We start from the raw sequence: 12,068 nt of genomic DNA, 5'->3' as shown, positions 1-12,068 counted from the left end.
TGCACACAGCGTTCGCACCAGTCTACGCTGGCCAGCACGCACAAAAATACACTGACCCCCCGATCAACTCGTCCCTTGCTCACTCTGTCGCTCTCGGTGTCGTGGTTAAGGGGCTGACTCCAGCCAAGGAGAGATAATGTAGAAAGGGCAAATGTTACAGCCATGTTACAATATATAAGTTATTATTATTACCAGACATATTGCCAGGAGGCCCCCAAGACACAGGGGAAATGTGTCTTTTGTGGACTGAGCAGAGCTAAACGAGTTAGGGCCATGTAGAAGCGAACGAGCTTCCATAAAAACTTAATTCATTGTGTTGTCTGATTCAGGTTTCAGCTTGAAGTGGCAGTTTAGCCTCGCCTGTATTCAATGAGCCAAGATGTGTGTGGTGTCTGAAGTCTTGTAGCAGAGCTTGTACGAACAAAATTCAGGCTTTAAAGGCTTCAAGATGGGAGAAATGAAGTGACTCTGATTATGTAGGTTATGTAGTTATCAGATGAGACATGCTTGGTATCCAAATTTTGCTTAAGTATAAAGTAAAAGTACTAAAAGAGTAATTCTGGCTCTGATCTGGTCCTGTTATCATTTTTATCACCAGACTGGCTTCATGAACTCATTTCAGGTGAAAGTCCTCCAGCGTCTCTCTTGGTAAACCAGTCTTTTAATAGAACGTCATTAATTAGTGACGCTGACGTCTATTAAAATGATCAGAAGCACAAAACACTGAAGGTAAACAGTTTCCATCAGGGAGAACCGAGTGGCTCTGAAATCACTTTTTACACACAAGCAAAGTTTCAGTTTCAGATTTATTTACAACTTAGTTCCAAGTTTAAGTTGAATAAAAACTGGCTTTAAACTCAGGATCACAGATGAGCTCCTTTACTATGTTGATCTGTAGGCGTCTGTTCATAAACATAAACCAGCCCAAACTCATTTACTATAAAATGAAATGGTGTTTGTAGAAATTCAGAAAAAAGCCGCGTCAGTCTCGACTGCATATGTGGACGTATTTCTATATTGAGCTCTATTTACACAAAGTTAGGTTAGTTCATCATTTATGTTGAACAGACTCTCCCAAAGTTTTACGCTGCTGCGCTGACGTTGAACCGCGTGCTGCACTGGGTCGGTATGACCAACAGGTCAAAACCAGCTCTAAACAAAGTGACCGCTGGGCCCTGATTGGTGCTCTGGCTTTGCGCTTCTTTCGTTTTGACATGTTACGTTTTTATACACACAGAAACCAAAAGGAACGACAGATTTCTCAGAATGTAGGAGGAAAAAGTCGGATATTAGACTCTGAAATGTAGTGGAATGAAAGGAAAATTCGCCCAGAAATGGAGAAACTTCAGTCCAGATACACCAAAAATACTAAAGTACAGAAACTAATTACATTTACTCAGTTACTCAGTTACTGTCCACCACTGTCAATAATCACTCAAATGTCTTTCATAAATAAAGTACCAGGCAAAAGTCTTAAGCCCTATTCAGACAGGATTAGTTTTCCACAGTAAGGTGGATAATGAAAGTTTACCTCAGGACATCTGTGATGTTTATGAGCGATTCACATGGGATAAGAAATCTGGGTATAAATGACAGAGATGGGGCGATTTATTCACCGCCTTTACTCTACAAAAGAGCGGAAAAGAAGTAAGAACATTTCATTTAGCCATTATTTCGTTTACCAAAGCATTTACCTCGCTGTCTTAAGTGAAAGCAGTGCATCGTCAGCATCACCATTAGTCTGCTAGCTCTTAAATGCTTACATGTTCTGAGTTGTGCATGTAAGACAGGACACTAATGTTCCATACTGGCCTGATTTTAGCCACAGAGAACAACGAGGCTGAATCCAGCTTCTTGTGCAAATTCTTCTCATTCCACCTTAAACTGTACGGCAGTTACGTTCTGACGCTTCAAGCATTACAACTGCTATTTAAGGTGGAACGGGGTCAGGGAACATACGTAAGCGCTTCTTTGAGAGTCTCCATACTTAAGAAGCTCCGTTTCCACAGGATATTATACCATCTTTACAAGCCATGTTGATTCACACAGAATTAGCAGAGCCTGAGGTTATTTTTATGGCTAGTTTTAGTTTTAGAGAAGTTAAAAGGCTCCGGAATCTTTACCGATGCCGGAGCATGCAGTCCTTAAAAATGACTTGCATGGAGATTTTGGATGGTACCACAGTCACTGAGAAATGCCGGGAATAATTACATTACTAACACAGTTGTAATACAAGTACAGTACAGTGTTTAATTTATCTCAGCAGTAAGTTTCACTTGTAAATACAGCAAGTGTAATTAGAGTAGATGTGGACACAGAAGACATTTCCATTTTGAAAAAAGTTGGATTTGTTCAATTCCATCACCAGCGCACCAGGAACTGGATGAGAACTGCAAGTAATACTAGGCTGCCCCATGGAGAGCTTTGGAAATGGTTTAACAAACACACTGACATACGTAAAACCAATACTTACAGTATTATTTTCATTTATTATTATTGGTTTGGGGCAGTTGTGGGCTGGAGGTTAGGGAACCAGCCTCGTGACCGGAAGGTCGCCGGGTTCGATCCCCAGAGCCGACAGCACATGACTGAGGTGTCCTTGAGCAAGACGCCTAACCCCCAACTGCTCCCCGGGCACCGTGGATAGGGCTGCCCACCGCTCTGGGCAAGTGTGCTCACTGCCCCCTAGTGTGTGTGTGCTCACTAGTGTGTATGTGGTGTTTCACTTCACGGATGGGTTAAATGCGGAGGTGAAATTTCCCCGTTGTGGGGCTAATAAGGGTCAATTGATCTTATTTGTTTTTTATTTGTTGTTTTTCTGATCAAACACACGTACTGTGCGGATAAATAGCTTTTTAAAGCTGATTTTCTCATGTGGGTAAAACTTGTACACTACAGTTCATGCCCCAAACTTGTCTTCGGTTTGAAAATTCAAGATAAATTCATTCATAAAAAGAAAAAACAGAAATCATGAACGGAATCTGTAGCGTCCATATTCCTTTGTGACGTGTGTGCAGGACAAGGAGTGTCGGACTCTATGGGGGGTTTCACAACACTTGTCTATAGTAGCCCGCAGTGTTCAGCTATACGCTGAAGATACACAGTGAGTCATACTGTGCTCTAAGGGTGTTTTCACACTTGGGCTGTTTCAGCATCTGAAGGGGACTCAGGTGATTGGTGTGAAGGGGGTCCGAGTTCTAATGGAGCTGTGGTCTGGACAAAACGTGGTCTGAGATCTCAAAGGACCAGAAAGAAAACAGAGTCCTCTTTAGAGGTCACTTACATTGTGAACACAAAAAGAACTGAGGCCATCTGCAGTGGGTTCCCTTCCAGGTTCACTTCAACAGAACTCGGTTCGGAGTCGGAGAGACCAATGAAGACCCGGATGTGGTTCAAGAGAAGTGTTAGGGGATTCTTCACTCTTAGTCAGGCACACAACTGCAGTCCTGGAGGGCCAGTGTCCAACATAGTCTGGAGATTTCCCTACTTAAACACATCTACTGAACCTGCCAATTAACAGATAAATGCAATCAGGTGTTACTTAGTAGGTAAATCACCAAACTGTGCTGGACCCTCTAGGCCAGGGTTATTTAATTACAATTCAGGAAGGTCCAGTTAGAGAGAACTTCCTCAAGCGAAGGTCGGGAACATCATAACGTCTAACTTGCATCATGACTCCATATACTGCCATATACTGTTTACTGAAGTAGCCTAGCAGGAATATCAGCATCTTATACAGTAACAGCTGAATATCAGATCTAATAAAGTCCAGTTCAGTCAGATTTCAACAACATTTACCATCAGTTTCTCTTTTTACAGCCGTCATGTGGAAAAACTTCCCTCTGACTCACTTTCTCCTCTGACTGCTGTTTCTCTCCTCGTCCCCCTGTGTGAGCGTCACTCTCTCAAGTCATGGTGCTCACCAAACTGTACAGATCTGATTGGCTGAGTAGCGTCACGTGATATTCAGAACGCATGTGATTGGTCTGCGAGGCTGCTAACCTCAGAACCGCCCGTCGAAATGAAATCCTTCTCCATAGTTTATCAGTTATAGGTCCAGGTCCGCATAGGACAGCATCTCGGACTGCGGTTCACATATTACTGACCTCTGCCCTAGACCCTCTAGCGCCTGCTCTTAGTGTTTGTTAGGTATATTAGCCTCAGTTTCGAGCGCTCACCATGTATAAATATGATTTTTCACTGAACCATTCCTTTAAAGTGTTACTATATAAGCATTTGGAGGTTTGGCAACCTCTGCTAAAATGTGTAATTGCAGTCAACATGCTGAGGCACGTTTTTTACCGTCAGCTGTGCCTCAGACCACCCGAAGAAAATTCCTCTGCTTATGAGCGAGCTCAAAAAGTATTTGAAGAGAACTCGGTCAAAACCTGGAGAAGGACGTTTCTTCTGAGGATGTGAGCGAATTGTTTGCTACTGTCATCATATCTTCACCAGTATAACGCAGATTTTGCGTTTGAGACAGTGAGCCGGCGTAAGCATGTGACGCCTCCGACCCGCAGTTCAATCACACAAATTGGTCTGGATAAACTGGCATTACTTGTTAGCTGCATTAGCGTCGAAGCTTTACTGGAAAACTAAAGAAGCAAATGTCAGACACTGGGCACGTCTCGGCCAACTGCCCGCACTACGTGTAAAGAGTGCGATGCGTGGATTTTGAGTTTTTCGCTGAACTATCACTTTCACGTTTCCACAGCTGAGTGGATGGCTCTGACCTTCTGGGGCCACTGTATATGTTTGATCAGTGACACTGTAATGGCATCCACCGTCCAGCCCTCCAAAGCACACCCGGCTGCTGCCAGTGAGCGTGCTCTGTCAGAGTAGCATTTTACCATCTGTCAGCACTATCAGCCTGCGAATGCCAATCACACCCAGTCCCACCCCTCACAACACAGCCCTGCTTAGCCAATCGACACGCGGCACGGCCCAGTAACGCAGTGTCCTGAGCCAATCGGGGGACGCTCCTCATCCACCTGCCTCTCAGCCCACACATGGAAAACTATGTCTGCATGCTCCTCCCCCCCAAACGCCACCCTTTGGTTGGATGCATGAGGGCTCACCGCAAGTGATAGTGTTCGGCCTCGGGATGCACTGGATTCCCGGCATGGAACTCGGGCAACAGTGGAGTCTGGTAAGTGAGGGAGAAGGAGCCACAGAGTCCTCACGGCGGCGAAATGATTTGTTCCACTGCGTACAGAAACCTCACGCAATAAATATACATATATAATGTGATGCACAGTGTGGTTTAAAACATCATTCCCATCAAGCCTTCATTACACTGCATTGAGTGGGAGAGAGAATGCATGTGATGTTCTGCTGTTTCTGGCTGAACATTACTTGCACAGTCCAGTCTCTGGAGAGCGTAGGCGAAATCTCTGGCTCATCCGCCAGTTCATTCCAAGCCGGAACTGCTGGAGTTCCACAGCACAGGAATCTTTAATGGCTCTTTAATGACGGTTTTTGGTCGCTGGCAGGGCAAAGAAGACACTTGAGATGATTTGGCACTCAGAACTCAAGTATCACATGGATAACAAAAGCCATTTTTCTACCACATACACGCAGAATGATGCATGATAGCCTTCAAGCTGGTTTCAGAGGAATTACAGCGGAAATGAGCCATATGGATACATTCGTCTCTGAACTGAGGATCGCCCAAATGGCTGTTTGAGAAATGAATATAAACAGCAGGCAAAAATGATAGGCAGTGCAAACAGCTGGTGAACAGACAATGAACTCAGTGAGTCAGAAGCACTCAAGTGCAGGGGTGCAGGCAAGGGGCAGCCAGAGGTGGTCAGTGCCATCCTCCTGTTAAGTGTGACCACCATTCTGGCCAGCCCAATTAAACAAAGTGAAACAGTCAGCTATCATCAACGCAGCACAGCGTAAAGGTTCGGCTACTTTGTGAGCAGTTTTACAATAAAACCTGCCATCAGGGCCGTAACCAATGAACGCTGCACGTTATACTCGCTTGCTTATTTTGCTTCAGAAAGCAGCAACAATGTTTTTCTACATTTTAAAAAAAGTTTAAAAGCATCTAAAAAATCTCAGCATTTTACAGTAGATTTGGTTACACACTGCTCCTAATGTGGATTACAGTAATGTTACTGTAACTGAAGATTTTAATAGTATTCAGCAGAAAGTAAAACTGGAAACAATATTTTTCACGTGACCTAATGGAAAACGAATAAAAACCACTTTCAGTTTTCTGAGTGAAGCTACTTTAACTTTTATAATTTGCTTTATAGCCCCCAAATATTCTGTAACCGCTCTCGCTAAGACGAAGCAATCTGAACCAAACAACATGCAACGTGTTCCTCAGTATATGGAGCCTCGAACAAGCCGGGATGCCCCTGCGTCGGAGCGATGAGGTTGGCGCCGGACAGACGTTGCAATGCTTCACCTCTGTTTGCGAAAGTTTTAGGCAACTAAGAACATGTTTAAACAATGGACCTCAGCAGTGAGTTTATCACAATTATTCTATAAATATAATATAATATTCTATAAATTTAGCTCATTTAAATATTACCACTTTTCTCAGCACATAAACACAAACTACACAAATAGGTTTTGAAAATGAGTCTTGGGTGCCTAAGACTTTCACACAGTACTGTATGTTTGTCTAATTTGATTGAAATAAGTCGCACGTAATGGAAACTGTGGTTATTCGCTTGAGCCACGTGTCATGACCCAACTGAATAGCCAGTCACGGGCAGGAATAAAGAGTCACAGGCAGGAATAAAGAGTCACGGGCAGGAATAAAGAGTCACGGGCAGGAATAAAGAGTCACGGGCAGGAATAAAGAGTCACGGGCAGGAATAAAGAGTCACGCGCAGGAATAAAGAGTCACGCGCAGGAATAAAGAGTCACGCGCAGGAATAAAGAGTCACGGGCAGGAATAAAGAGTCACGGGCAGGAATAAAGAGTCACGGGCAGGAATAAAGAGTCACGGGCAGGAATAAAGAGTCACGCGCAGGAATAAAGAGTCACGCGCAGGAATAAAGAGTCACGCGCAGGAATAAAGAGTCACGGGCAGGAATAAAGAGTCACGGGCAGGAATAAAGAGTCACGCGCAGGAATAAAGAGTCACGCGCAGGAATAAAGAGTCACGGGCAGGAATAAAGAGTCACGGGCAGGAATAAAGAGTCACGGGCAGGAATAAAGAGTCACGGGCAGGAATAAAGAGTCACGGGCAGGAATAAAGAGTCACGCGCAGGAATAAAGAGTCACGCGCAGGAATAAAGAGTCACGGGCAGGAATAAAGAGTCACGGGCAGGAATAAAGAGTCACGGGCAGGAATAAAGAGTCACGCGCAGGAATAAAGAGTCACGGGCAGGAATAAAGAGTCACGGGCAGGAATAAAGAGTCACGCGCAGGAATAAAGAGTCACGGGCAGGAATAAAGAGTCACGGGCAGGAATAAAGAGTCACGGGCAGGAATAAAGAGTCACGCGCAGGAATAAAGAGTCACGCGCAGGAATAAAGAGTCACGCGCAGGAATAAAGAGTCACGCGCAGGAATAAAGAGTCACGGGCAGGAATAAAGAGTCACGGGCAGGAATAAAGAGTCACGGGCAGGAATAAAGAGTCACGGGCAGGAATAAAGAGTCACGCGCAGGAATAAAGAGTCACGGGCAGGAATAAAGAGTCACGCGCAGGAATAAAGAGTCACGGGCAGGAATAAAGAGTCACGCGCAGGAATAAAGAGTCACGGGCAGGAATAAAGAGTCACGGGCAGGAATAAAGAGTCACGCGCAGGAATAAAGAGTCACGGGCAGGAATAAAGAGTCACGCGCAGGAATAAAGAGTCACGGGCAGGAATAAAGAGTCACGGGCAGGAATAAAGAGTCACGGGCAGGAATAAAGAGTCACGCGCAGGAATAAAGAGTCACGGGCAGGAATAAAGAGTCACGCGCAGGAATAAAGAGTCACGGGCAGGAATAAAGAGTCACGGGCAGGAATAAAGAGTCACGCGCAGGAATAAAGAGTCACGGGCAGGAATAAAGAGTCACGGGCAGGAATAAAGAGTCACGGGCAGGAATAAAGAGTCACGCGCAGGAATAAAGAGTCACGGGCAGGAATAAAGAGTCACGGGCAGGAATAAAGAGTCACGCGCAGGAATAAAGAGTCACGCGCAGGAATAAAGAGTCACGGGCAGGAATAAAGAGTCACGGGCAGGAATAAAGAGTCACGGGCAGGAATAAAGAGTCACGCGCAGGAATAAAGAGTCACGCGCAGGAATAAAGAGTCACGGGCAGGAATAAAGAGTCACGGGCAGGAATAAAGAGTCACGGGCAGGAATAAAGAGTCACGGGCAGGAATAAAGAGTCACGCGCAGGAATAAAGAGTCACGGGCAGGAATAAAGAGTCACGGGCAGGAATAAAGAGTCACGGGCAGGAATAAAGAGTCACGGGCAGGAATAAAGAGTCACGCGCAGGAATAAAGAGTCACGGGCAGGAATAAAGAGTCACGGGCAGGAATAAAGAGTCACGGGCAGGAATAAAGAGTCACGGGCAGGAATAAAGAGTCACGCGCAGGAATAAAGAGTCACGGGCAGGAATAAAGAGTCACGGGCAGGAATAAAGAGTCACGGGCAGGAATAAAGAGTCACGGGCAGGAATAAAGAGTCACGGGCAGGAATAAAGAGTCACGGGCAGGAATAAAGAGTCACGCGCAGGAATAAAGAGTCACGCGCAGGAATAAAGAGTCACGGGCAGGAATAAAGAGTCACGGGCAGGAATAAAGAGTCACGCGCAGGAATAAAGAGTCACGCGCAGGAATAAAGAGTCACGCGCAGGAATAAAGAGTCACGCGCAGGAATAAAGAGTCACGCGCAGGAATAAAGAGTCACGCGCAGGAATAAAGAGTCACGGGCAGGAATAAAGAGTCACGCGCAGGAATAAAGAGTCACGCGCAGGAATAAAGAGTCACGGGCAGGAATAATGAGTCACGGGCAGGAATAAAGAGTCACGGGCAGGAATAAAGAGTCACGCGCAGGAATAAAGAGTCACGGGCAGGAATAAAGAGTCACGGGCAGGAATAAAGAGTCACGGGCAGGAATAAAGAGTCACGGGCAGGAATAAAGAGTCACGGGCAGGAATAAAGAGTCACGGGCAGGAATAAAGAGTCACGCGCAGGAATAAAGAGTCACGCGCAGGAATAAAGAGTCACGCGCAGGAATAAAGAGTCACGGGCAGGAATAAAGAGTCACGGGCAGGAATAAAGAGTCACGCGCAGGAATAAAGAGTCACGGGCAGGAATAAAGAGTCACGGGCAGGAATAAAGAGTCACGGGCAGGAATAAAGAGTCACGGGCAGGAATAAAGAGTCACGCGCAGGAATAAAGAGTCACGCGCAGGAATAAAGAGTCACGGGCAGGAATAAAGAGTCACGGGCAGGAATAAAGAGTCACGGGCAGGAATAAAGAGTCACGGGCAGGAATAAAGAGTCACGGGCAGGAATAAAGAGTCACGGGCAGGAATAAAGAGTCACGGGCAGGAATAAAGAGTCACGGGCAGGAATAAAGAGTCACGCGCAGGAATAAAGAGTCACGGGCAGGAATAAAGAGTCACGGGCAGGAATAAAGAGTCACGGGCAGGAATAAAGAGTCACGCGCAGGAATAAAGAGTCACGCGCAGGAATAAAGAGTCACGGGCAGGAATAAAGAGTCACGGGCAGGAATAAAGAGTCACGGGCAGGAATAAAGAGTCACGCGCAGGAATAAAGAGTCACGGGCAGGAATAAAGAGTCACGGGCAGGAATAAAGAGTCACGGGCAGGAATAAAGAGTCACGCGCAGGAATAAAGAGTCACGGGCAGGAATAAAGAGTCACGCGCAGGAATAAAGAGTCACGGGCAGGAATAAAGAGTCACGGGCAGGAATAAAGAGTCACGGGCAGGAATAAAGAGTCACGCGCAGGAATAAAGAGTCACGGGCAGGAATAAAGAGTCACGGGCAGGAATAAAGAGTCACGGGCAGGAATAAAGAGTCACGGGCAGGAATAAAGAGTCACGGGCAGGAATAAAGAGTCACGGGCAGGAATAAAGAGTCACGCGCAGGAATAAAGAGTCACGGGCAGGAATAAAGAGTCACGGGCAGGAATAGGCAGGAATAAAGAGTCACGGGCAGGAATAAAGAGTCACGGGCAGGAATAAAGAGTCACGGGCAGGAATAAAGAGTCACGGGCAGGAATAAAGAGTCACGCGCAGGAATAAAGAGTCACGCGCAGGAATAAAGAGTCACGGGCAGGAATAAAGAGTCACGGGCAGGAATAAAGAGTCACGGGCAGGAATAAAGAGTCACGCTCAGGAATAAAGAGTCACGGGCAGGAAAAAAGAGTCACGGGCAGGAATAAAGAGTCACGGGCAGGAATAAAGAGTCACGGGCAGGAATAAAGAGTCACGGGCAGGAATAAAGAGTCACGCTCAGGAATAAAGAGTCACGGACAGGAATAAAGAGTCACGGGCAGGAATAAAGAGTCACGGGCAGGAATAAAGAGTCACGGGCAGGAATAAAGAGTCACGCGCAGGAATAAAGAGTCACGGGCAGGAATAAAGAGTCACGGGCAGGAATAAAGAGTCACGGGCAGGAATAAAGAGTCACGGGCAGGAATAAAGAGTCACGGGCAGGAATAAAGAGTCACGGGCAGGAATAAAGAGTCACGCGCAGGAATAAAGAGTCACGCGCAGGAATAAAGAGTCACGGGCAGGAATAAAGAGTCACGGGCAGGAATAAAGAGTCACGCGCAGGAATAAAGAGTCACGCGCAGGAATAAAGAGTCACGGGCAGGAATAAAGAGTCACGGGCAGGAATAAAGAGTCACGGGCAGGAATAAAGAGTCACGCGCAGGAATAAAGAGTCACGGGCAGGAATAAAGAGTCACGGGCAGGAATAAAGAGTCACGCGCAGGAATAAAGAGTCACGGGCAGGAATAAAGAGTCACGGGCAGGAATAAAGAGTCACGGGCAGGAATAAAGAGTCACGGGCAGGAATAAAGAGTCACGGGCAGGAATAAAGAGTCACGGGCAGGAATAAAGAGTCACGCGCAGGAATAAAGAGTCACGGGCAGGAATAAAGAGTCACGGGCAGGAATAAAGAGTCACGGGCAGGAATAAAGAGTCACGCGCAGGAATAAAGAGTCACGGGCAGGAATAAAGAGTCACGGGCAGGAATAAAGAGTCACGGGCAGGAATAAAGAGTCACGGGCAGGAATAAAGAGTCACGCTCAGGAATAAAGAGTCACGGGCAGGAATAAAGAGTCACGGGCAGGAATAAAGGCTTGCACCCACTCTTTTGTGGACAAAAATAGGTCCTGACATGAAGTGCAGACACTAAAAAAGCCTCTAGCTCGCAGTGAAATATCTGAGGAGGAGTGAATTGTGATAACAATGAAAGTAAACGGCAGCAGAAAAGAATCCGTTTGGAAGCTTCACTCTATAGGGGCGCTGTGATTATCAGCAGTGTGCTGGGGTTATTTTAGCCTTTATCACCGAGGCTACGCTTATCTGTCCGAGTCCAGGAGAAATGCCACTGCCCACTAATGACTGAGAACAGATGTGTCCGAGTTATCCCAGGCACGCTTTTGATAGCAGATCTCAAATGCACGCAATCATGCTTATGGGTCTTTCTCACATACACATGATGGTGAACTGGACATCATTCTGCTGCAGCGGCTGAGGCTTAAATTTGCAACGGGGGTCCAATTACAGCCAATTAGTTAATACCAGCTTCCATTAGGGGTCTTGGCGCTATGATTCTCCCGCTGGGCCCATCAATTAGGCAGAATAAGTTGCTGAGTGACTTGTTTGGAGGGTCATGACCTACACTGACAAGCCACAATGCCCAGCCTCTGCTGGAGGAGTGGGGAGTGTGGTTAACGTTCGTTTGTATGGAAGCCTCAAACTCGCACAACCACTCACACAAAAGCAGAAAGTTGGCAAAAATCAAATCCACTGTTGCACGGTACTGCGGTATTGAGCAAAAGTCAGAGACCACCCTTCATTTAAGTTCCAGTCACGGAAATATCCTGCAGGGATTCTTTCCCAAGTTGGTTGCT

General features: G+C 46.2%; 1 protein-coding gene across 2 annotated transcripts in view; it reads right to left on the bottom strand.

Annotated features, from left to right (window-relative positions):
• rbm20 (RNA binding motif protein 20) overlaps positions 1 to 12,068 on the bottom strand; it is a 127,492-nt gene that overhangs the window by 75,872 nt on the left and 39,552 nt on the right. Inside the window, exon 1 of one of the 2 annotated variants that reach the window (XM_037534280.1) lies at positions 3,284 to 3,344. The exons of the other annotated variant lie outside the window; for it this stretch is intronic. Coding sequence (XP_037390177.1) covers positions 3,284 to 3,312 — 29 coding nt within the window. The 5' untranslated portion in view covers positions 3,313 to 3,344. Of the gene's footprint in view, positions 1 to 3,283; positions 3,345 to 12,068 lie in introns of those variants that run through there. 2 annotated transcript variants of the gene reach the window in all.

This window comes from Pygocentrus nattereri, chromosome 25, assembly GCF_015220715.1.
Source record: "Pygocentrus nattereri isolate fPygNat1 chromosome 25, fPygNat1.pri, whole genome shotgun sequence".
NCBI classification, from domain to species: Eukaryota; Metazoa; Chordata; class Actinopteri; order Characiformes; family Serrasalmidae; genus Pygocentrus; species Pygocentrus nattereri.
This window is presented reverse-complemented; position numbering and strand designations above follow the sequence as displayed.